At 52.4% G+C, this 24,360-nt stretch overlaps 1 protein-coding gene across 4 annotated transcripts in view; it reads right to left on the bottom strand.

Annotated features, from left to right (window-relative positions):
- The window catches only part of LOC133348827 (ARF GTPase-activating protein GIT1-like), a 29,176-nt gene that overhangs the window by 3,304 nt on the left and 1,512 nt on the right, over positions 1-24,360 (bottom strand). The window contains exons 2-19 of one of the 4 annotated variants that reach the window (XM_061561860.1): positions 16,894-17,033; positions 13,524-13,636; positions 12,253-12,358; positions 11,208-11,294; positions 10,096-10,226; positions 7,780-7,874; positions 7,402-7,447; positions 6,754-6,805; positions 6,118-6,190; positions 5,842-5,939; positions 5,249-5,351; positions 4,601-4,698; positions 4,130-4,279; positions 3,363-3,665; positions 2,595-2,684; positions 1,973-2,019; positions 1,444-1,602; positions 971-1,034 (exon numbers count right to left, since the gene is read on the bottom strand). In XM_061561860.1, coding sequence (XP_061417844.1) covers positions 971-1,034; positions 1,444-1,602; positions 1,973-2,019; positions 2,595-2,684; positions 3,363-3,665; positions 4,130-4,279; positions 4,601-4,698; positions 5,249-5,351; positions 5,842-5,939; positions 6,118-6,190; positions 6,754-6,805; positions 7,402-7,447; positions 7,780-7,874; positions 10,096-10,226; positions 11,208-11,294; positions 12,253-12,358; positions 13,524-13,636; positions 16,894-17,033 — 1,955 coding nt within the window. The remainder of the gene's footprint in view (positions 1-970; positions 1,035-1,443; positions 1,603-1,972; positions 2,020-2,594; positions 2,685-3,362; positions 3,666-4,129; positions 4,280-4,600; positions 4,699-5,248; positions 5,352-5,841; positions 5,940-6,117; positions 6,191-6,753; positions 6,806-7,401; positions 7,448-7,779; positions 7,875-10,095; positions 10,227-11,207; positions 11,295-12,252; positions 12,359-13,523; positions 13,637-16,893; positions 17,034-24,360) is intronic. The other 3 variants (XM_061561861.1, XM_061561862.1, XM_061561863.1) reach the window with 3 other exon arrangements.

Genomic DNA, 24,360 nt, shown 5'->3' with positions numbered 1-24,360 from the left:
TCGTAGCAGTGCACAAACCACTGCACTACTACTGCTCCCCACTAATATAGATGGCAGACACGCACACACATGCTTAGCACACTCAAAGAGAACTAAAGGCAGTCCGTTTAAGAACGATCCGTAACCCGAATTTTCGGTATGTCGGAAATATAAAACAATTTTCCCACAAAAATCGATAAAATCCCACAGCCGGAAACAGTTATGCCTCCCCTACCCGATTACTCGTACCGTATCACGCCGTCATCCGTTTTCTATCGCTGCCTGTACCGTATCGCTGTACATACGGCTCTGCACTTCCTACGATTCTTTCATTTCATCGAATATCTACTCTAACACTTCCCACAATTAAACTAACGGAACATGAATACCACAAAACGTTTTAAAATTGTGAACAGAAAGCAGTCGCTTCCGAATGTTCGTGAACCGTGCATTCGGCTTGGCCTAGAGACTTCTCTGATCGCTGGTGGCTGAGAAGTGCAATTGTGTTAAATAAAGTACTGTACATACAGTAAGTAACTCATTAAATAATCCTTAAATGAAGAAAACTAGCAATAGAAACATGGGAAAAATATAGTTCTAAGCGTAGAAAACAAACAATTATGTAATGCTACAAAAGGAAAAGAATTATGTAACACTATAAAAAAATTCCATTGAGCTTGATCTTAGTGAAGCTTCGCGGTATTCACCCACAACCTCACCGCGCTGCACTACTTGCCCTTACGTAACTAACGCAAACATTTCCGAATAGTGAATTTTGATTAACACGATTTATGGGAGCATTTCCATAAGGTCGGATTTCCCTAATTCGGGTCTTCCGCAACCCGGGGAGTTCCTGTACTAGAGACAGCACGCTCACCCAATCAGGAATACCAGGGACAGCACACTCGCACAGTATTACTAGAATCACTACACACACACAGACCCCGCTTAACAAAACACAACTACCGTAGACCTCTGTAATCGAGCGTACCTTTGGGAACAGAGCGGCCATCTCCGACACCGCGATGTGGATCTTGCTGGAGCACGGCACAAAGCTGGAGGGAGCGCACGGACGTGCGGGGTGAGCGTTACACACAGCGGCGATTAGCGCGCTTGGCTACGTTATGGTGCAAAAGAAGTTCAACATACGTACGTACATACGTACGCACAGCGCAAACTCGGGAAAATCGTGGCATCATAGTGCATGGTGTCCACGTGTCGGTGCCGTCTGGAGCAGCACACCAGCCGATGACCACGAGCACAAACACGTCTCACCCCGCTGGGCGAGAACTCGCTGTAGGGAGCGAGCGGCCTGCGCCGTGCGAGGCGCTCCGGAGGGGTGGGACCGCGGCCGTTTCACGAGAACCGCCGTGCGGACGGTAAATAGCGGCGGGGGGGGGGGGGGCTTGGCGAGAGGGGGAGAGCGGCAAACAGCAGAGGGGGTGGGGGGCCTGTGTGTGCTACCTCTCGTGCTTGCACTCCTGAGCAGAGCGCAGCAGCTCCTGGATGTTCTTGGTGATCTGCTCCGTCTTGCGGATGACGTCCTGTCCGCTGGGCAGCGCGTGGCTCGGGTCGCCCTCGCTCTCCTCCCCCTCGACGCAACGAACGCCGAGGCCCACCTCCCTGGGGACGCGGCGCGCATGCACACGCGCGCACGTTTGCCGCATGCGCAACAAAGATCCGAGGATCACACAACACATTTATCGTATGGATAACAAACATGCGTTGAGCTCGCACACACAAGTGCCACGTCACATGTGAACCTCTGTCCGCTTGCGAACCTGCGCACGTTGCAATTTTTTTACGATTACCATAAAAAATGCATGTTTACAATGCACACGAGGCAAACGCACAGACATTTCGAAAACGCACGGCTCACACAAGTGCTGGCCGCATGGATGACACACACGGGCACACGGACACGGCGCATGCAGCAGAGAACATGGCCGCTGGCGGAGCACGTCGCCAGGCTGCAGCCAGAAATACGACGCACCTGTAGCTGCTGTAGTCCCCGTCTAGCGAGGAGTCCAGACCAGAGGCCTGGAGACAGAGGTGAGGGGGGAACACACGACGGTCAGTGCACACCGCCTGTGTTCGGCTGCGCGAGGTTAGCTGTTATTAAGCAGGGCAAGCTTCCAAACACCAGGCGGCGGTGATTAAACAATTAGTGTGCAAGAAAGCCGGCCCCTTTACAAGCACGCTTTATCGAGCGCGGTCTTCTGTGCGCGATGCCACCAAGTCCGCAGTGCAGTGCAAGAAGCGGCAACGTCCGAGATTTGCGACGTTTTGTTTTACGTCTCTTATCGCGTTACGCGCCGACGCAGCCCGGACGGCGCAACACGGCGCGCGGTAGAACAGCCAGCAGACAACCGCGTAGCACGCGCCGTCACAAGACGACGGCGCAAGTTAACAGGTCCTCCCCCGTGCAGCCAAAGCGATTGCGGCGGCGCCATGAGGTTAGTTCCCCGCGAGAAGCGACCGGCGTAGGCCGCGGGGCCGTGCGAGCGGTGGCTGCGGTGCGAGCTGAAGAGGAGGAGGAGGAAGAGGAGGAAGAGGAGGTCGCGTCACGTCGGAAAGGGGACGCGCGCCGGGCACGCGGAACGCGAGTACTTAACCAGGCCGCGCATGGCGTCGCGGGCCGGGAAGAGCGCGGGGTGGTGTGAAGGAGAGAAAACAGGGGCGGTCACAAACGCACTCCTACGAATCTGCGCGGCCACGCAGGGCGGCGGCAGCGGCGGCGGTGGCGGTGGGGAGTGAAGAGATGAGACACAGACACACACAACACAGATTGGATATGGAAAATAAACACACCAAAACACAACAAAGAAACCAAAAAGAGACTTAAAAGTGATGTGGAAAAATCTGCCGAAAGCAGCGTGCGGATATAAAAGAGGCGGTGAGCTCCCCCCTTCTTCTGCCCTAACATTTATGAGCCTACGCATTCGTGGAATTTGTTCTTTGAGTAATTACAATAAAACAAAGGTTTAGATTTCCCATTGCTAGAAGACATGCAAATTGGGCTGGGGATTGCACTGCAGCTTTGCGACTCGTCACGATCACAATCGCTGCGCGCTTGCTTTGTGAACCTTGCAGACAAAGCGAGACGCTTCCCCAAGCCACGCGTGCAGCCCTGCGAGAGGGCGACGCGGACGAAGAATCTACGGTGGCCGAGCAGAGGGAACCACCCAGCGCGGCGGTGCAGAAGGCCGCGTCGGCACGGGCTCGGCCCGGCCGATGGTGACTTGGGCGTGCGGCCAGCGCGGGCCGCGACCACCGAGAGCGGTCGCCGGGCCCAGCCCCTCACCCGTCTACTGGCAGCAAGCAGTGAAAGAAGGAAAAAAAAAAGCAGCAAAGGGTAAAAAAAGGAAAACTGCGCGGCTCACGTTTGCGGACACGTCAGGCGCGCGTGCGTCCCCGTCGCCGCCCGGCTGGTGCGAGCGCGGCAGCGAGCTCGTCTCGCACATGGACTGTGGGCGCCCCGCTCCGCCCACCCCGCGCATGGACGGACGCCGGTTGGTGGGCACCTGGTAGACGGGCTCCTTGCGCGACGCGGAAGGACCCCCTCCCCCGCCGCCGCCGCCACCGCCGCCGCCACCGCCGCCGCCGCCGTGCGGGCCTGGGTAGGGAGAGCTGCCGCTGCCAAGCTGCTCGCGCAGCGTGGAGTTCTCGCGATGCAGCTTGTCGACCTGTTGTGACGCACGAAGGTGAATGCCGCGCACACGAGGGTGGGGGGGGGGGGGGAAGGGGGGGGCGGGTAACAGCGGCGAGCACAGCCACTAATTGCGCACGGTGAGACGGCATGGAAGCTGGCGCAGCAAACGGCAGAGCTCAATCACCACCCCTAAATGCATACACGCAGAGAAATAAAGTACCGCTGCACACGAACGCACAAACGTACGCACAGGAAAACACCTCCACTAAATCACACGCACATAAATGTTACGTTCGTTTTTGTTTTTAAAAAAAATGTGCCATGATAAAGTAAAACAAGAGGCCAACAGATGACCACAAATCCACGTGCACACACACACACGTGTACACACTCACACGTGTACACACTCGTGCGCACAGTGGTGGGAGAGGAGTGCACACAGGCGGTACGTGGCGCTCGGGGTCACGTGACGATGGGAGGTCGGCGCCCGCGTCTCACCTCCTGCCTCAGGCGCCGCAGCTCGTCTCCAAGGTCGGAGTTCACCTTGAGTAACCTCTGAACTTTGGCCTCCGAGCTGGCAAGCGCCGACTTGACCTCCATGTACTCCTGCAAGGTGATCGGCCCGTCGGAGAGGTCAGAGTCCATGCTCTGGGTTCAAGAGGTCACAAGTGAGGGCCAACAGTAAGTTACTGCCATGAGGAGCTCACCAAAGCCTGTGATCATTACCTCACTAATATAACCCTACTCATTCAGCGGCAAGCTGACACTAATTTGGTAAATGAGTCCGGAAATAAATGGGATAAATGAGCATTCGAGACAGGATTTCCGGGGAACTTCTATAACCTCTGGGCCAATGTGTTTGACGCGGTAACGTCACGAACGACACCTCCGTCTAACCGCGTGGCCATTCTGTGGTTCTGTGATTCTGTGGGCTGGGCTCGACGTGGGGAAGGGAGTGCACGGACGTACCTTGGCTCGGGATTTGACGGCGGAGTTCCCGGGGGTTACGTCTTCATCCTCCGACGGTACGATGTCGTAATCGTGAACATCGTCATCGTCCATGCTGTCTATAGACATTACACGCGGCCACACGCACACAGCGCCCCACTCCTACACCGCGCGTCTCCCTGCATGAGAAGATCTACACAGTTGGACTCGTGAGTTACTTAACCAAGGGTTAAATCTTTACATTTTATCTGGCGCTTCTATGCTATTTGGTGTGAAACGGGAACGCAGTGGTAAGGGTACTGCGCTACGAACATGGCCACCAAAGTCTGATTCCCGGCAACGGTTAACATCAGTGTCCAGGGATATCTGATCATGGTTGCATCCCACATGGACCAAAATGGCGAAATTTGGGTCAAACAACCACCATGACCAACGTGACATGGGTAAGGCCTTCACCCAGCTCTGGGTTAAGGGCTCTAAATTATAAATATTATTACTGTTTATTACTTTAAACGCTCGCGCATCCCTGCGCATTTGCTTCACACTCGCCACGCTGCTGCAAGGCCACGTGGGCATTTGTGTTTCTCCGAGCGCACGTGCGTGCGTTCGTGTCCCGTGTCGTGTCCACTCGGGCTCTCATGCCCACGCGTGCCCACGCGGTGCCCTCACCCCCCGGCGCTGTGCCCTGCTGCCGCCGCTTGGCATCGCTCAGGATGTCGATGATGAGCGTGGCGAACTCGCGAGCGTTGAAGCGAGCCAGCTTCTGTCGGCCCTGCACCGCAGACACCGGTGGGGTCAAGACACCAGCAGTTTCACGGCATTGGGCACGGCCAATCGACCCTGAAATATCTAAGCCCTCCTGGCACAATCCCTCGCACCTCCGATTTGCACGGTTGGCTATGTAATGGTGCGAAAGAAGTTCAACATACATGCCGAGCGCACAACGCTCGCACTCATGGCAAGGGTCAACTGTGCCTTATAACAAAAATTCACAACCACCACCCCTTCAAAATTACTCTATTTTGTCTGTCTGCATAACTTCTTTCGCATCGTATGTAACCAACCGTGCTCATCGGAGATGCGGGGGAAGGACAACAAAATAACCCAGGGCTGCAATATTTACAACTTAGCCGTAAGCGTTGTCGCTCTACTTAAGCATTACAGCCGAGCAGAAACAGTAATTTTCCTCCTCTCACCACGTCGACAAGTTAACCAACGCGATCGCAAATTAACGCAGCCGGGCAGAGAGGGAGCGGCCGCACCTGGTTGCGTGTGGACGAGTACTCGGGGTTGACGGGCAGGAAGGGCACGGCGGTGCGGTCCGTCACCAGCTTGCTGTGGTTCTGTGTGGTGAGCCACACTGGGTGACGAGCACGGGGAGGGGGAAAAAAACCCATCACGAACTCACCCAAGTGTGCACGAAGCCGTTCGACGCCCCGCGCACTCACTCGCCCGCATTTCGCGAAGTGACCGACCGTACGTCAAGAACCATCTCAAGCAAAAGTCCGACTGCACAAGCGAGGGGGGGCGCATCTCACCTGCGTCGGTTTCGCGCCTGTCCACCTCATCGTACACGTCCATTGCAAGCTCCTCAAAGAGGTGGTTGCTCAGCTGTTGGAGGGGGAAGAAGAGGAGGGAGGAGGAGGAAGGGGAATGCATGAGATCAGGCGCCCAAGCAGAACGTGCGTGCAGCTGTCGACGCAATGCAAACACAACCCGTGCCTGCATTCACTGCAGATTAGAAGGCAGAGGCGGGATTAACACCACCCACATGTGCAGCAACAACATTGCATTCATACAGCTCTGCTCGGCACACATGCACACAAAGACCAAGATCCCTCGTGTAGCCACGAGGATTGTTCGAACAAGCGAGCGCCTATTAAGGTTGGCACGGCACACAAGGGGTGTGGGTGCGCTCCAAAACCATGCCTTTACCTCCCCAGTGCTGACGTTTACACACCGCACCAGGTGCTCGTTTAAGAATGAGTCGACCCAGGCGAGGCACAGGACCGGTTAAAATATTCGTTACTGTTATTGGTCGTTGAGAGCAGGTGCAGTGCACCAACCACTACACTACTGCTCCCCACCCACAAAGGCCACCACAGAGGGTGGCCGGGAAGTGTGGGATTAAGCTGTAGTCCGTGACGCCGGGTGAAACGGGAAATGGAACTCACTGCTTCCAGTTTCTTCTTGGCTGCCTTTGCAAATTCAGAGAGGTCCAGGCTGCTGCAAGACAAATGTGCAGAAACAAAGTTGACATCGCGGCTCGCACGACTCAGCCAGCCACAGATTCACTCACGGGGCCTGAAGAGTATTGTCATGAATCTCAGACGCACAACGAGTTGAAGCGTACTTACTTCTGTCTGACTCCGAGCGGAGAAGGGCAGCGTGAAAAGCAAACGCAACAACATCTGAGTGACCATTAACACCCGGACGTCCACATTTCACCACATCCCATCAATCGGGGACGCCTGCACTGCGCGTGTTTATGCAGGCTACCAAAGATCACACAACTCAGTTGCGCCCCACCCTGTGAGAATAAAATATCAATGGGCCTGACACAGCACGACCACACCTTCCGTTTTTAATAAGTATAGAAACGTCTAAGCAAAGCCTGGTTAATTATTAAGACGGACGGCACGTGTACTTTAATGGGCCAATATCACAGAGGAGATATTAGTGGGCGAAGGCGGTGCGTACGCGCATCACGTGGCGGCGAATGTGCGGATGGATTAATACCACCCTGGTGTGACACTTTGATCTCACTTCCTGGGTAGAATGTGCACAAGGAGGTTGTGTGGCGAAGGCCATCAGGCTCTCACCTGTCTGCCATCTGCGGAATCACAAAGTGCTGGCCGCTCTTGTGATCTGGAGGAAGGGGGAAACGCAACGTTGACTCAGAAAGCTGGGTCTCAACACGTGAACAGACAGACATCTCGCTCGTCTCTTGTCTCTCCACCCGCTCTTCGTGGACTAGTCCGTGACAACTCTCCCTCCCCCACAAGCGCAAAATGGAACATTCCGAGTAAAAGCATCCCAGCACCCGCATCATTACGCAAGGTGTCCCGTGACGGCGCAGGTGTGGGGGAATTCAGTCGGAACGTTCCACTCTGCGTCGAGATAACGGCACGAGTTGTTCATCAGACGCCCGCGGAGGGCGAAGGGGGTAGGGTCGCAAGGTCTCGGCGTGCCTCCCTTACCTGGCTTACGGCCGCACAAGTAGAAGGTGAGGCGGTCGGTGAGCTCGTACTGGCACTCGACGAGGCGGTCGGCGAGATCCGTGTGTCCCGCTTGGCTGCAACGTGCACACACAGACCCACGCACGCACGCGTGTGTAAGCACACACGTGTGCGTGCATGTATGCATGCGTACACGCACCGCGCGCGCGCGCACGCACACACATGCACGCATGCATGCCACACACACGAAAACAGAATGCGTGCATACGCCACGTACGCTAGCACTCATGTGCACTTGTATGCATGCACACATAGGTACAACGAAAGGATTTTCAATTTAGCCATGGTACTCAAGGAGGTGGATGGCCAGCACCACACCTGACTGCCTTTGTCTCCCCAATACTGATGCGGATTCAATTTAAGGCAGAGTCGTCCTAGAGGAGGCCAATGACCAGCTGAAATATTTGTAACTCATGTTGGCTATAAGCGGGTATCTAACTCACAAAAAGTATTTACAAACGTGTGCGCACGTCATAAATGCGCACACGGACACACGCATGCGTAACATGAGCACAGGTTTAATGAGAAGGCTGCCCATCCCTGCCAATGGGAAACTTAATTTATAACATTGAGACTAACGTCCCAACTTTTCCACTCCTGCTTATTCCACCGTGACACAACACAGACCACCCCGTAACATACAACGTGTGCAGAGCGCTTGGTTTGGCTTTTCATAAGCAAGTCACATGGCCACGGTCACAAGGGGTCGAGTGAAGGCCTGTATTTACGAGCAGATGACTGCCCATTCAAACAAAAACGCTTCTATAATTTGATTCACATCTGCGGCCGGGAAGCGTCTTAAGCGATGAGCGTGCTGAATTGCGCCTCCCAGCTGGAGCCCGCAGCAAACATCGTCCTTGCTAACGAGCACCCGGAATTAATCGGGGACTGACAGCGGTGCCCTTATTTCGTCTCCCAGATTTCCTTCCGTTCTCATTACCGCTCTAAGTGCTAAAGTAATCTTGAGAGCCGGAGATGATGATGCACAAATTATTTGTTTCTCATGTGGCGCTGCGCTAATTGTCCCTTCTCAGCAGGCGACAATGAACACTTTCAGGAGCAGCCGACCATTTCTGACCCACGCGCTGCAGGCACCAAGTCCATGACGTCACGCAAAGTCGCCGCTGATTTAGTCAAATTAGGGCCGCGGGAAAATCTTCCAGGGGAGACATGTGCCACGTCGTGTTTTGTTGTCAGCAGCGGCGTGGCTTGAGAGTGTGCAAGCGGTGCAAATGCATCGGGGTCCACGGTTCCGAGGGGCCCAGGTGCCAGGTCTATGCGGAGACGGTGAAAATCTGGATAGGGACACAGATTCACTCCTTGCACCGGGGCCCATGCGGAACACGCTGCACCACTGGGTACGAGGTCATCGCTGCCCCGAGGGGTGACCTCCGGTGCTCGCCATGGCGGTGGCGTACGTTCCACACATTCTTACGTCAACAAAATAATTTTTCTTGCTCGAGCCGTTTTACGATTTGAATTCCAAAACGACTGCCGGTGCAGTGAGGTCACAACTGCCCAAGCTCGTTACCCAACGCCACTGCATTAATGTACGATGACATCAACACTCGGCATTTGATGACCAAGTGTGACAGTAGATTCGACAGAACAAGCATCTTTCTTTTAGTCTCGTTTATGCCGTCCAGCCCGTGTTGTTTCTCGTCGTTTCCCGCCTCGTTTGTACAGCGTTGTTCCTGCCCTTGGCACAAACGTCACATCGGCATATCATCTGAATAAATCATGGGTTCTCGCGCGCAATTCGATGTACGGTGAGCGTAGGGGTAGATTTTAATCAGTGTACCGAGGGATCGTCACACGCCTGCCAATACGTGTCATTGCTTATGCTACGCGACGTCTCGGGGTCAAGGCAGGGGTGAGACGCGTGCGTTGTGACGTCACTCACCAAGCTTAGCGTCTCGGCCATGTTTGTGTTATGAACACACAGATACAAATGACAACGTAACGTATTAATTAGTCCAAACTCACCCATTTGCTATGGTTAACCTAGTACAAGTTATTCTTTACTTTCATGTCCCTCATCCTCAGCTGCATAGGGTTGTGGAAGGGAACGGAGCAGGAGAGGCCGATCTTCATGGCCTTGTAACATGGGGAGTCACAGACCCCGGCCCCGGTGTGTTCGAATCCTAGGATTGAACTGGGCTATTCCTGGGCCAGCGCAGCCTGGATCCCAGAATTTGTATAAATGAGGCACCAGCGGTTACGCGAACCCCCGTGCTGGTGCGCGGAGCCCGGCGAGCACGGTTAGGATGATCTCACCGCGCGCACTCGACGGGCGTCTGGCCCAGAGCGTCGACGGCCCCCGGGTCGGCGCCGTACACCACGAGCAGCTCGGCCTGCAGGGTCTGCCCGGCCTTGGCTGCCACGTGCAGCGGGGTGTTCCCCTTGTCCTGCGTTTACACACGCACAGTGTGAGTGGCGCACACACACACACACTAGCACACAAAGACAAAGATCCCCCATATAGCATGAAAATATTTTTGGGGCAAGTGCTGGCAGCGAGCACCATTGAAGGCTGGCACAGCACACGAGGGGGTGGGTGGCCAGCACCACGCCCAGCCGCCTTTGTCTCCCCAGTGGTAACGTTTACACGCCAGGTACTCATTTGAGGTTGAGTTGACCGAGGGGTGGCCAATGTCTAGTTCAGATAATCGTCACTGGTGTTAGACGTGATCGGGAATCGAACTCAGGTCGCCGGGTTCGTACCGTAGTGCGTTAACGCACACAGACACACACGCACAGAAGAAAACACCAACTTACACAAACGCAAAGACACAAGCGCAAACACAAGCACACACACATGCTTGAACGAATATGCACAAATTATCCAATCACATACATTCTGGCACACATGCTCACTCTCACATGCACACACTAGCAAGCAACAACAATTCATGGATGCTTCTAGCTTAAATGTAACATTCGGATATGTTGTACAAATTGCAAACAATCGGTTCTGAAGCAAACAACTCAACGCACGTATTGCAAATGTAAGAACCGATTTTAATCAATTATTCCATGCCAACAGATCACACACACACACACACCGACTCGCATACACGTTCAGTCATTACAGTTCACCTATAGCAGCCTATGTCTTAACTCAGCCAGGCTTGCCTGGCTCATTATTACTCTGCCGCTCCAACTCCTTTTGAGCCAAGCACGGCAACCTAAAGGGAACGCGTCCATACACGCACGGCCATGCCTGCAGAGACCGGTCGTGCAACTGTGCACGAACTCCGCTGCTTTACAGCCAGAGGAAAAAAAAAAACACTCCCACCAAAACAACAAAACTCCCCCCACTGCCCATCCTCCACCCCCCACACCCCACATCCCGTCGTGGCACAGGGCGGGGAGCGCGAACGACTCACGGGGTTGAAGTAGTTGGCCTGGGCCCCCAGGGAGAGCAGCCTCAGCGACGTCTCCAAGTTCCCCGTTCTCACACTCGAGTGCAGTTGCTGCGGAGAAGGAAACCAGCGGAATGAACGCCAGAGGGACACGCTCCCCGGACGGTAACATCGAGACCAACGGAGCCGCTGCGGAAACTCGCGGCCTGCGGTGCCTGCCGAACGGCGCGCGCAGACATGCCGTCGTTCTGTGAAAACTACAGGACAGCTGTGAAAAAGAGCTTCATAGCTCATCGGATTCCCCCAGTCTAAATAAAGATTCCGATTCTGTAATCTGCCAGGTGTCGTGCCGATTGTTCTACGAGGCTCCGGGAGTGTTTGTGACAGCTGGAGTGAAATGCTCCGCGCCTCTCTGGGCGTCTCTCGAACTCACAGCGCGTGAACCAGGCCTTAGGCAAGACGAACGAGCACCATTGACAGACAACTTAAATCGCAATTTCCCTTTTGTGGAAAGAATTTGTTTTTCCAAATTGCTACTGCGTCGTGTTGTCACGAGACAAAAACATTCCGATTTGGAACTCTCGCAACGAGCACTGCATCGTCATTACGCGTTCGAGAACGGTCCCAAAATGTCACAGAATTATCAAGTGACCTCAATAGGTCTCTAGCCACAGAGGGAAACTTTCACATGCCCTGCAAGAAGTGTTCATCGCATGCCAACCAAACGGATGTTTTTTGTTACTTTACTCAATGCGTGGATCCGCGAAAAATTAAGTAAAAAAGACAAATTAAAACCGATTTCTTGAGCGCAGTGATCGGGGGCCGAATTGAGACCGTGAACAACCCGGGCTTGAGAACTTAGTGTAATCGTGGCTGGGCAGCCAAAAACCCAGATTCCAACCGAGGATGCTCAGCAGTGGCAGCCCTGTTAGCTCCAACACGAGCCACCCGGGGGGGGGGGGGGGGGGGGGGGGAATAGCGCACTGGTCACCTCCTCTGCATCGTTTACAACGTCCCCCTTGACACGCGCTCGCTCGCTCCCTGCACCGACAGGATAGGGAAGCCTCACCCTGCTCAGGTCGGTGGCCATGATGTTATCGTCCTCGCGGCATGGCATGCGGTGCACGAACGACAGCATCTGATACTTGGCCTTGATGAACTCCGCCTTGGTCGGGCTGTGGACGACGATGACGACACACACAGAGGGCAAATGAAAGCGCAAACTCGGACGTGAACCTGCGCGGTCACCCCGCCAAGGTGAAAGCTGCTCGCGGACACGAACCCCCGTGATACGACGCCGCGCGCAGGGAAACTCCACGCAACGTGCACGTGACTGCTGCTCCATTGTCTTCTGGGCAAGTAACGATTCACACCCACCGCCCTTCGCGATTCAATCTCTTACGTGCAGCTGGACGAACACCGACTTCTAAGTCTACATCCAGATTACTTTGCTGGGAAATGGCTTCGGTTAAAATTTGGTGGACTGCTTTACTGCCTTCGTTGAAGTATCATAGTTCATTGTGGTTCATCACTACGTGGAGATTCAATTAATCGTTACGATGCGGGGTCATGATTTCATTCCAGAATTAACTCCTTTTTGCGTCGGTTTTAAACATCGCATTTGTACTGTCACGTGTTCTCTCTTATGTTTGCAGTTTTGTTTTCTCCGTTAGTCTCAATGGAACATGAGCATGCACTTTGAATGAATCATAAAAGTAGATTTTCACAGGCATGATTTGATAAAAAATTGGGAGTATGAAAATAATATTTTAATAAATTAGTTAGCGGATCTTTCCACGTCTAATATGCGCGAGGTCATGTCAATTCAAAGCTGTCAGCCTGCCAACTTCCTTCACATTTTCCAGGCTTATCACAGCGCCACCATGTACAGTACGTGATCTGCGAAGATTGATTAGTGCACGTACTAACAGCTTTTAAAATGCCCACAACTTTTTTTAAACATTACATCCCACGTGAAACAATGCTCCGTGAAATGATGTCACCACAGAAGCAGCCAAAAAAAACAACAGGGAATGTTTTTTTTTCGTCGCAAAGGCCAAGTGGTTGCATGCGCAAGAAGAAGTTTAATCAAATGGATCACGGCCGATAAGCGGCAAGAAGGAATGAAAACACGGAGTAATATCTGTTCGTGAAATCCGTGTGTCGCCACTCGGACCGCAAACACAAACAAGACACTCCTCCGTCACCCAGCCTCACTTCAAACCTTATAAATCAAGTCAGGCACGCGTGCAGCCTCCACCAAACCTCGCTCAACTTCACAAGGCCGACCGGCGGTGGCGACTGCCGGGGCGGCAGGGCGGCCCCGCGCGAGCGACTCACTGCACTTTGTCGTGTGGGTTGGCCTTGCGCTTGCCGCTCTGGATCTGCGCTGGGTCGAGCAGCGAGTGCTCCCAGATCGAGTTCGCTCCATTGCTCACCAGCGTCTGCACCATCTGCAAGCCATCGCGGCGCACAAGGCGGCAACCGTCACCGCGGGCCGAACCGCCGGTCACGAGACAGCTTTACCCATGCAGGCGCTAAGCGACGCGTAACCGGCCCCTTTCAACAACGGCAAGAGAATCACCAAGGGATGCACCGGATCCTGTTAGATCGTCGAAGCTACGCTGGCTAGAGCAGTGTCTACATGGATTAGTGACCACCAGAGATTGCCAGATATTGTCGGCATGGGGCTCAGGTGTGTCCAGCAGATGATAGAGCTGAGTGTGTCTCCCCTACTCCTCTGTATGCATGGTGGGTTTTCTCAGAGCACTCCGGTTTCCTCCCATATGAAGCCAAACTCTGATTCATGGAACTGGCCAAGCATCCGAATACAGGATCTCACAACGGATTTTACTGGGTGAAGGACATTGTTATTGTTTAATGCTCCGATGACCACAATCATTGTCTTTGACATCCTTGGTGCAATGATGTCAATGTGTCTCCCTTTACAAGCGAGCGGCAGTGTTGTTGAGCATTGGTGGAAACTCCACGTTCACACGGCAGTGACAAGTCTCCCCATAGGAAGATCGCTGTTGAGTGGCGTTCTAGGGTAAATTACTTATATTGCCATTACTGTTATTATAATTCCATTATTACAACACCGGAGAGACAGACACAAGATGGATCACTCCGTGAAGTCAACAATGGCCTGCACCTGCGCACCAATGCAACTGCACGGCTTGCGGCGAGGCATCGCGGGATGTGAGGGTTAAGGGAAGGGGCCCTGTGTGGGCGAGCGTTACGCCATTGTGAAAGAATGAGACCATGAGAGGAGGAGGGGGAGATGTCTCAGCAGACAGTAGCATTCCCAGTTGGGTTTGTTTCGGCTGATAAAAAAAACATTAAATTAAATAAAACCATGCACGGAGCATCGCGCTCACTCGTGTCTGCACGCGGGAGAGAAAAAAAAACACGCAAAACTGCACCAAATCGCAGAATGAAAATAGGCCAGAGGTTGCATGGAGATTACCACACCAATTGGGCTTTTCGCATGAACTTTAATGAGGTTTAGGCATGAAACTAAACGCATGCTCCATCTTAAAATGCCACCATAAAACCTGCCGGTGACCACAAAGCCAACGAAACCCATGCTGTAAGAGGAAATATAGCATCTTGCAAATGTCTATTTGCGCAAGGAAGGAGACAAGCACCGTGCTCACGGGAGGCTGTGCACGTGATGCTTAGAATACAGCAGGTTCCACTTGAGATGCATGGAAACCGGTTACTGTAATTACTCCCCTCTGGTGGGAGGGCAATTGTCATCTGGGTATAGCTGCGTTTCAGCTTTTCCTCACAATTATAATTCTTATTTGCATAAAGTTCATGCGAGATCGGTGAACAGAGAAAACCTCCTTCTGCAGATTTCTACCATGTGGCAAATGTACGAGCAGAAATCAGCCGCTTGTGTGTGGTGGGGTCGGACTTAAGAGGCAGTGTGAGCAGCGTGTCTCCAGGCCAGTCCTCTACGCGCCTCTGAGTGCGTCTCAGTCACGGGCAGTGAAACACGAGCGACCCAAGGGATAGAGTGGTGCTCACGGCCCACTAACTCCCTTATGGGGCCTCCAAGCCGAAGCTGAGCCTCATCCTCGTTATTAATGTGTAGTGACATAAATGATGTCACTACTGTGTTGAGACGGTACCAGGTGATGACGGGTACTGTAGGTGGGATGCGCCCGGGTGTCACCGAGGTTGCGTCAGGACACCCTCGGTGAACCCGATAGGGCACGTGACCGGACGAAGGGGGGCCAGGGGACCCCAGATGGGGGCGCGGGGGTCACGTGGTAAGGGACCTGGACCTTCCCGAAGGATCGCGAAGGCGGCGTGGCCGAGGGCGGAGCCGGCCACACCGCTGCCGTCATAACTTATAAGCCATCGATGGTCCTCAAGTCTCCGATCTCCGCTTGTGGACCAGGCAGCTTGTTAACCTGTCCTGGTCCCGTCATTATGTAGTTATCCCTTCAAGTTAACTGAGGAACGGTGGTCACCACCTGATATAGCTGTCCAAGTTGTCTGTTGCGTTGATAAATAAATAGTGTTGCCTCCAAGTTTAAGTGTGCGCCTCCGTTGAACCCATTACAAATGTGTGCCCACAGGCTATATACAGTACAGCTATATCCTCCTTGTTCTCCCATAAATGAACATGCGCCGCAGTTTCTGTACAGCGTCATGTGATACAGACGTGTACAAATTGACATTGCACTGGATTGCACTGGATTATTATTGTTCATGTTATTGTTGCTGTGTGCCCCGTTGTTGCAGTGATGAGGGAGCGAGAGGCACGCAGACAATGTCACCCCCCAGCGATGCTATGAATGCTCGTGATTGCACGCAAGAGTCAGTTCCTTGTCTTGATTTTACCGTCTCGTTTATATTGCCTCTAAAACCTCAACGGAACATCAGCCAACAAATGGCATAAATCCTAATCGATTGCCTCACACTCGCCATGAAGTGCATCTGCCGTGAGCGTAAGAATGTATTCAAATTAATCACGAAAAACGCTCAAAACAGAAACTCCTGACCCCGACGTGTTGAGCCTGCCATGGCTCCATCAACGGAGATTTTTTTTTACTCTTTACAACACTTTCCGTCCATAACGGGAGGAGTATGATCACGCTCAGAAAGGTGATCCAATATGAAGAGGGCTGTGGCGTAGTGTTGCTGCTTTGGAATGAGCCCCTTTTGAGAAAAACCCAGCCACATTGATCAACGGGTTGCCCAAAACATGGAAAGACAAACCAGAGCTAAAAAATTGACAGTTTTGCCCTAAAGCTACCCGTCGACTTGCATACTGCTAATTAAATACTTCCAAAGGCAAACGCTGGACCAATGTTATATAGTCCGTGCACAGGAATGTTTCTTTACTGTGTGATATGTATTTTCCACTGTTGCTGTGCAGTGTCTTGGAATGCAGCTACAATTGGACGCGAAAGAAATCCAAATTGTTATTGTTGCTGAACAGCCGACAACGAACCCAGTTGGGGTGGCACGGAGAGGACGGTTTCCTATCACTCGCCTCCACGCTCACCCACGCACTCACCCATATTAAGCCGCATTGGCTATGGCATGCACCCCCGGATGCTCACCCCCTCTCTCACCCACTCGATGAGGGAGGCGGGCCACTGGCTGCGGTGCACACCTGTATACTCGCCCGCACTCTCGCATGCATTCGCCCACATGCTCACCCGCACACCGCACGCACGCTCGCACTCACCTGTATGAGCGAGGTGGGCCACTGGCTGTGGCGCAGGTGCTTGACGAGGGAGATGTGGCGGCCCAGGCTGCGGTGCACACTGCAGCACTCGTCGCACACCAGCACGCCGCGGTTGATGGACGCCCAGCCGGGGTCTGACACTGTGAACGCAAAGCGTGCACACGCGCGCCCTTCACACGACCGCGTACGCTGCGGTGGGCGATAGAGGACGAGGGATAAACACAACACCGCGTCGCGTTGCTCGTGGCACGCGCTGTTCGCGTATGACTAAGGGCGAGGGCGCCCTGAGCAGGGACGCGAGTGTTAGGGAAAGGTGTCCTTTTAGGAGTCATTAGACAAAATGCGCTGGTGTCAATATCCCAGCTCCTAAGTGTGGCCCCTACACCCAACCGCGCACAATGTTTCCAGCCCAAATACAAATCCCACCTCTCATCCAAGCTCCCACTGACTTGAAAGTCTTCCTCATTTGTACAGTCTTTGCACGCAGTGGGAATTCCACGTTTTATTACACACAAACTGTATAATACTACATTGATCCAGGAATGGTCCCAATGCGCTTAAGACTTTGTACTCAAATCAACGTAGAATTTCAAAGCCAAGTGTGCGTCACACAAAACACGCCCACGTGTGCATGCAACCACGTGCACGCTCTTAGGCTCATATCTCTCGTGGCTGGATGTACCAGGCATAGGATGATAATGGGAATAATCACGCCAAGATGCAGTAGCTGCTTCTCCTCTCTGCCACCGGCCCTTGAATAATAAAACCAAAATGTTTAACACGTAGGCTTTCGCGACCAATGTTATTCATAATCAACGTTTTTGGGTTTAGATCGCGTTATTTATAAATGTGTCGTAACCCTCCACCACCCGACACGGCCAATCAGTAAAAATGTGTCACGTTGACAAAGACAAATAGTTCACTGCTTTAGCCCACCGGTGTGTTGAAGCCACAACATTTACAATTTGAGTACGACATTTCACTGGTAATTGCAACCAGCATCATCGGGCAATTCGCCAGAATGGTGAGGCTCTGCTGTCTCCCGTTCTTATATAGAGCAGCAGCAGGGTGACGTCATCATTAACTCATCAACTCATGGCCATAATTAGGCAAAAGTAGAGAGAGGGCCACTATTTCCATCAGCAAACTCGACATAGTGCAGATGCAGTAGGGAGTGGGGAGGATGGGCGGGGTCTTTGGAAACCACATGGCCCAACGTACCCCCACAGCACGCTGCACTACCTCCAGTTCCTTCAAAGTTCAAGTGCCGCGGGCCTCTTTATTTCGCGACCGTAAAGCTCTCTCGCTTTTTTCTAGTTTTGAAGTTTTTGTGACTGCAGGGATCCATACTCTTTGGTTCTTTCGGTAAAGTCACGTAGGTATAAAATATAAAATAAATTAAATCATGTAGTTTCCATTGCAACACGAGCAATCATCATCAGGTGTGAAAACTACAGCAATAACATTTTTAGCTGCTCTTTATCGGTATGTCCCTGACACGACGCCACGGTCATCATGCTCAACCACAATCTGTTTGTGGTCCAGCGTGGAAACTGCCCGCATTTCCGGTGCCCGCTCACCACTTCACCTTCGCATGGCGAGTCACGCGCGTATTGTGCACCTTGCAGCCCGGGTAGTGCCAGCGTACTAAAGGGCCTGCGGTGTGGCGGGGCGCAAGTGCGTCGCCACTGCTAGTGCCGTGGGGCGCGAACTGGCAGGGGTAGCCCCCTGACTCTCGCTTGAGACCGAGCCCTGTTCTAACCGCAGGGGGCTGGCTCCCACTTGGCAGCTCACGTGATTAGTTTATGTGAAAGAGAATCCTATGGTGATTCATCCTTCCCACCGCAGCGATTGAATTGCCATGATTCTGGGCCACGATTTGAAAATGAAAGAATTCATTATTTCTTGGTCTAATTCTGAAGAGGCATGTCATGATTCATCAACCACTCCCTTTTCCTCTAAACCGGTGATTAGATGAATTATTAAAACCTGATTCAACAATCCATTTTTTCGTCTCATTTATCCATCTCATTTGTATTGCTTCTGATTTTCTCTGTCATTTTCTCGGCACAGTGCAGTTCTGTTCAGTCGATTGAGCTAAACGTAACACTAGCATCTCAGTCACACGAACAATAATGTAGTCTTATATTGGCAAGAGTACTACATGTATTGTAGATTTGAATTGACTCCTCGTTAGTTGGGTTAACGCACACCATGCACGGCGAATGACGCTTCACTCTGTGGGATGCGGCCTGTTTTCCGAGCAAAATTCTCGGGACAGTTAAACGGTTAAAGCTCTCGTTTGTTGGAATAAATTTGAAAAACACAACTCAGCCAAACCACTCAGAATACCAAAGGCATGACAACAAAAACATCTGTTTGGATTTTTTTTTGGTAGAGAAACCCTCCCCACCCCAAAATCCTCATTTTATTGATGACAAATATAGCCAACATTTATCAAGGGCTCAAGGGAAACCAAACTAGCCAAACATCCCACCCGCCCACGTGCACCCGGCCTAACAATGCTGGCAGCGAGGGGAAATACTACGCAGCGCTGGGGGAGCAGGCTCGACTGAAACAATACATGCCAAGTGCCTGCCACAAGCAGAGAAGCTCCATGGGGAGAGGGAAAATGAGAGAGTTCCACAAGAAGAGAGGTGTGGAGTAGGGGAGCTCCACAAGACAAGGAGGGAGCTACGCGGGAAGAGAGCGGGGGAGAGAGAGAGCTCCAGTGTGGCCTGGCTGGGAGGCACAAGGCGACATGTACACGCACACACAGCACGATGGCCCCGCTTTACGATCTGAATTTACAAGCGTCTGCACGTGACCGCATCTCAAGACACTGCACAGAACGCAAGACGAGCGCATTATCAGATCGTGCAAAACGCTCGGGGATTTTTTTCTTTCCGTTAAGTGGATAAGTTAGGGAGGGCAGGGAGCTGGACAAGATGATCTCTGTGCTGATCAAGACAATGGACTGATAGAAACTGTTGGTCATAGGCGGAGGAGAAGAGGAAGGTCTTTAGTCTGGATGTGAGAGGATGGATAGAATTAGTCATACAGACAGCCGGGGGGGACTTAAAAACTGCGAGAGCAGCAGCAGAGAAGCAGCAACCTCCCACCAAGTGGAGATTGACTGGCGGTTTTGACGGGCGGCTTTGACAGAGGCCTCGGTTACTCAAGCGGAGAGTGAATTGCCACCGAGCGAGCCATACTTCCCCCCGCTGTCCTGACAAGGTGGGGGGTGGTGGAAGGGGGCGTCACGAGCAAAACAGGCGGCTCTGTGTGCAGCGCTAATGAGTTCCAGGCCTGCCCCGGTGACTTTTAGCACTTGGCACGGGCCGGCTCCGCCGAGTGGCTCTAACAAAGGAGACCCAGACAAAGGCTACTCCGAGGAGGCCACCACATCCTGTTGGCCTTTACGCCGAGCGCGTTCACAAGGGGATCGGCAACCGCGGTACTGTAACGGGCGGACGTGAACAGTGGAGGTGACGGCGTGCAAGTGGTTCCACGCGTCTGAGCTCGTTCACGCAGCGACCGCCGGCGTGCCTGATGCGCGTCGTCTTCTTCTTCTTCAAAGAGCGCGTGCGTGTCGCTCTTGAGCGCTGAACGACTGCGGGGTTTGCAGCGTCGCTCGTTTCATTCGTTCGGGGAAAGCGGCTTAATAATGGGCAGCGTGCTCCCGGTTTCCCCCACGCGATGAATTATAAACGGCAATTTATTAATTATTCAGCACCTTTATCGCAAACCTCAAAGCAAAAATAATTTGCAGCCAACTTTTCACATCATTAGCCGAGCTGTTTGTTGCATGCGATTATTTAGTTCTGACTCCCAAACGAATTCTCAGGACTGTCAGGCTTGTCCGTTTGGCGAGGTAGACATTGGGAAACAATTATTCCCATTTGTTTCGTTAACCAGCTGTGAGCAAGCAATTTCAAGAAAGCAGCTCGCGTAAGGAATGATTCCATTCATGGTAGAATGATTCCTTCATAACCGATCTGTCCACTGTATGATCTTCCTGAAAATCCACAATGACACTACCGATGGCTTGAGAACGAAACAAAATGTGCACACCACCACTACTATACTACCACACTCGACTATAAGATCCCCGACCATCATATACCTAACATTACACACACCACTACAACTAAACACATTCTAATATTACCACAAACACCCGAACAACACACACACCCCAACGCAATGTACGCAAGACTTCCACCACACACACACCACTAACCATCACACGCCCCAATTCCACTACCAAAGACAACCACGACACACACTCTACTACCACACACCTTAACACCATACTCACAGCCCACCACCATAACAATACATTTCCACCACCACACACAGAGCCTTCACTACACAACCCACTACTACCAAACACATCTAACCAACATACACCCCACTATCTCCAAACACTCTGCCACCACCGCACAACCTTCAACCATAATTCAAATCCAAAAATCATCTCACACATACCCCCCCCCACTTCCACCACACACATCGCACCAAAACAATTCCACCCTCTCAGCCACCCAGCACAATGGCTCCTCCTCTCTGGCCACACGGTGCTCAGTGCCACAGCTCTGCCACCAACCCCCATCCAAATGTCCTCACTTCCTGCAACACAACTGTATTTGTTGTCATTTTTTTTCTTTTGCCGGGAAGCTTGTCAGAAGATGGAGGAGCAGAGGTTATTGCACGAAGCATTCCCACCAACCCCGTGGCTCCTTGTTCCTCCCACTCCGTCACATTCACCGACCGAGTGGCTAAACTGCCCTGGGGCAAGGATCATGGGCCGTGGCCACAGCCCTAATGAGCTTGAGGCTCTTGTTTCAGCTACACAGCAGCCCGGCCATTGCACCGAATAACAACGCTGTGTGGAGAATACACGCAAGAATGGTGCCTTCATCTTCGCACGTGCAAAGCACAATGGGATTTGCCGTTGTGCGTTCACTGCCTAGAATACCTTTTTTTTTAATGCGTATCATCTCATCATCATTGATTCCAGCCTGCATACATTCATTTTTCAGGCTGATGGGTTTTCCCATTCGCTCGAGAGAATGCTTGAATGTGTTATCGAATCAGGAGTTGTGGCAGGGAGCCGAGTGATTCCGCGGAGCTGCTGGGCTGTGGTTGAGAAAGCTGCCACTGAGTCTACACACGTGTGCGCGGGGCGACTGTATGACAAGGGTCAGCACCATCATGGGCTGATGTACCCCCGGGGCATCCACCACACTGGAGAGTGAGTGACCTTAGTCACGGGGCAGCTGCGAGCTCAAAGGCCTTGATGCTCGCACCTCATCACACCCACAGAGTCCCCCCTCTCTGCTCTAAAACAGCAACAGGAAACATCTGCCGGTCGAAGAGTCTCAACAGAGCGAGATTCAAACCCTCACCTTGCGCCGTTTCATGTGGGACAGCCAGGACACAGCTTAGTAACACAATCATCACACACATCAACACCAAACACCACACCACTACCACCACAAAAAACACGTACACCACCAAACATTCCGCTACCAACAGGCACCCTACCACCATCATACACCCCATCACCAAAAACTCTCAACCACCACACAAACACACCAACAGCACACCACAATCATACACCCCGCTGTCATCAAATACACCCAAACATTAACAAATTAACCCCTCTACCACCACCACCACAAGAATCCTAACACCACCAAACACCCACCCCACAACCATCACAATCCCTGACCAACATAAATCCTCTACCACCATACTTTCCACAACAAGCACACACGCACATCACCACCATCACTTTGGCCCTCAACGTAGAGTATCCCAGAACCCCGCCACCATGTCACTAAAACATAAACACCATCAAACACTCATCCACCAACCATCACCACACGCAGTATGTGACCATCACCATCAAACACCCAGCCACCATGTTAACCACACAAAAACGGAACCAACACACGCTCGGGTAATTCTTCTTGCTGATGAATCAGTGATCTGCTAGGGTTGGTTTAGAGCTAGGGTGAGAGTTTTGTCATGGCTGGGAGGTATGAAAAAATATGCATTTAAAATCTAAAGGTGGGAGATGGCTACAAACTGTATAATGTAGATCACCAAATCAAATACCCACACCAGTGTCACCATCACACACAAACCCCACCACCAAACTCCCCACAGTCTACCAGAACCATATAAACCCCATCACCAACACACACACACACTACTACCACACACCCCGCCAACACACAATCAACCAGTACCATATCAACTCCATAACCTACACGCACACACATCACCAACTCACACACAGTACCCCACACCAACACTAAACGCCTTACCACCATAACACAAGCCGCAATGTTCCACAGAATACCTTAACAGAACCATACAATCCCGTCACCAAATAAACCACCACCACCACTGCAAACCACAACCACTGACTGCCACACAACCCACTGCGCCCCACCAGCCCCGTCCAACCACCACACACCTCCCATCACCACACAGCCTGGCACGGGGTGTCCAGGCCGATATGCCCATCACGAACACAAAACATTTGATAAAGCCCAAGTAAATAAAACAGCACATGGTGAGCGGCGGTGAAGCCCGGCGCAGGCAAGGCCCCTGCACCCCGAGCCCACGACAATGGAACTCAACGCTCCCTCCCCCCGGGCACAGCCAGGGCCAAGCAGTAGCAGCAACACAGGAACAGAGATGAGGTGGAGGATGTGGCAGGGAAGGTGGAGGAGGTGGAGGATGTGGCAGGGGAGGTGGAGGAGGAGGTGGCGGCGGTAGTGGTAAGAGAGGTGGAGAAAGGTGGTGGTGGTCGGGGGGGGGGTGGTGAAGGTGTTAGTAGGGGAAGTGGTAACAGAACAGGAGTTATAGGGGAAGTGGAAGAGGTGGTGGTAGGTGCGGGGTGAGAGGGGAGGTGGAAGGAGAGAATTGGGAAGGACACGGGGATGTGGAGCGTGAATGCGAAAGATGATAATGGTGGTGGTAGTGGTGATGCTGTCTATTATGGTGGTGCTGATGATTGATGGTTTTGCTGCTGCTAATACTGCTCCTTCTGCTAGCAATGCTGATGTTATTTCTGCTTCTTATGATGACGCTGCTACTGTGAACAATGATACTGTATTGATAATGCTAATGATGGGGACGCTACCACTACAGCTGAGGTCTCTGTTGTTGCTGCAGAGGCCAGGGCGCGCCAGAAACTGCACCACAAACACCACTAATATCACTCTCTCCTTCATTACCATCACAACAATCATCATCACCACCACTATCACCATCATCACCACTATCACCATCATTACCACCACGATCACAATGATCATCATCATAACCAGCAGCATCCTCGTAGTCAACATCATCCTCGTAACCAGTATCATCATCATCGTAACCAACATCACCATCATTATCGTAACCATCATCAGCATCATAATCAGCATCACCATCATCAGCATC

This window comes from Lethenteron reissneri, chromosome 28 (assembly GCF_015708825.2).
Source record: "Lethenteron reissneri isolate LAM-NWPU_2019-01 chromosome 28, ASM1570882v1, whole genome shotgun sequence".
NCBI lineage: Eukaryota > Metazoa > Chordata > Hyperoartia > Petromyzontiformes > Petromyzontidae > Lethenteron > Lethenteron reissneri.
This window is presented reverse-complemented; position numbering and strand designations above follow the sequence as displayed.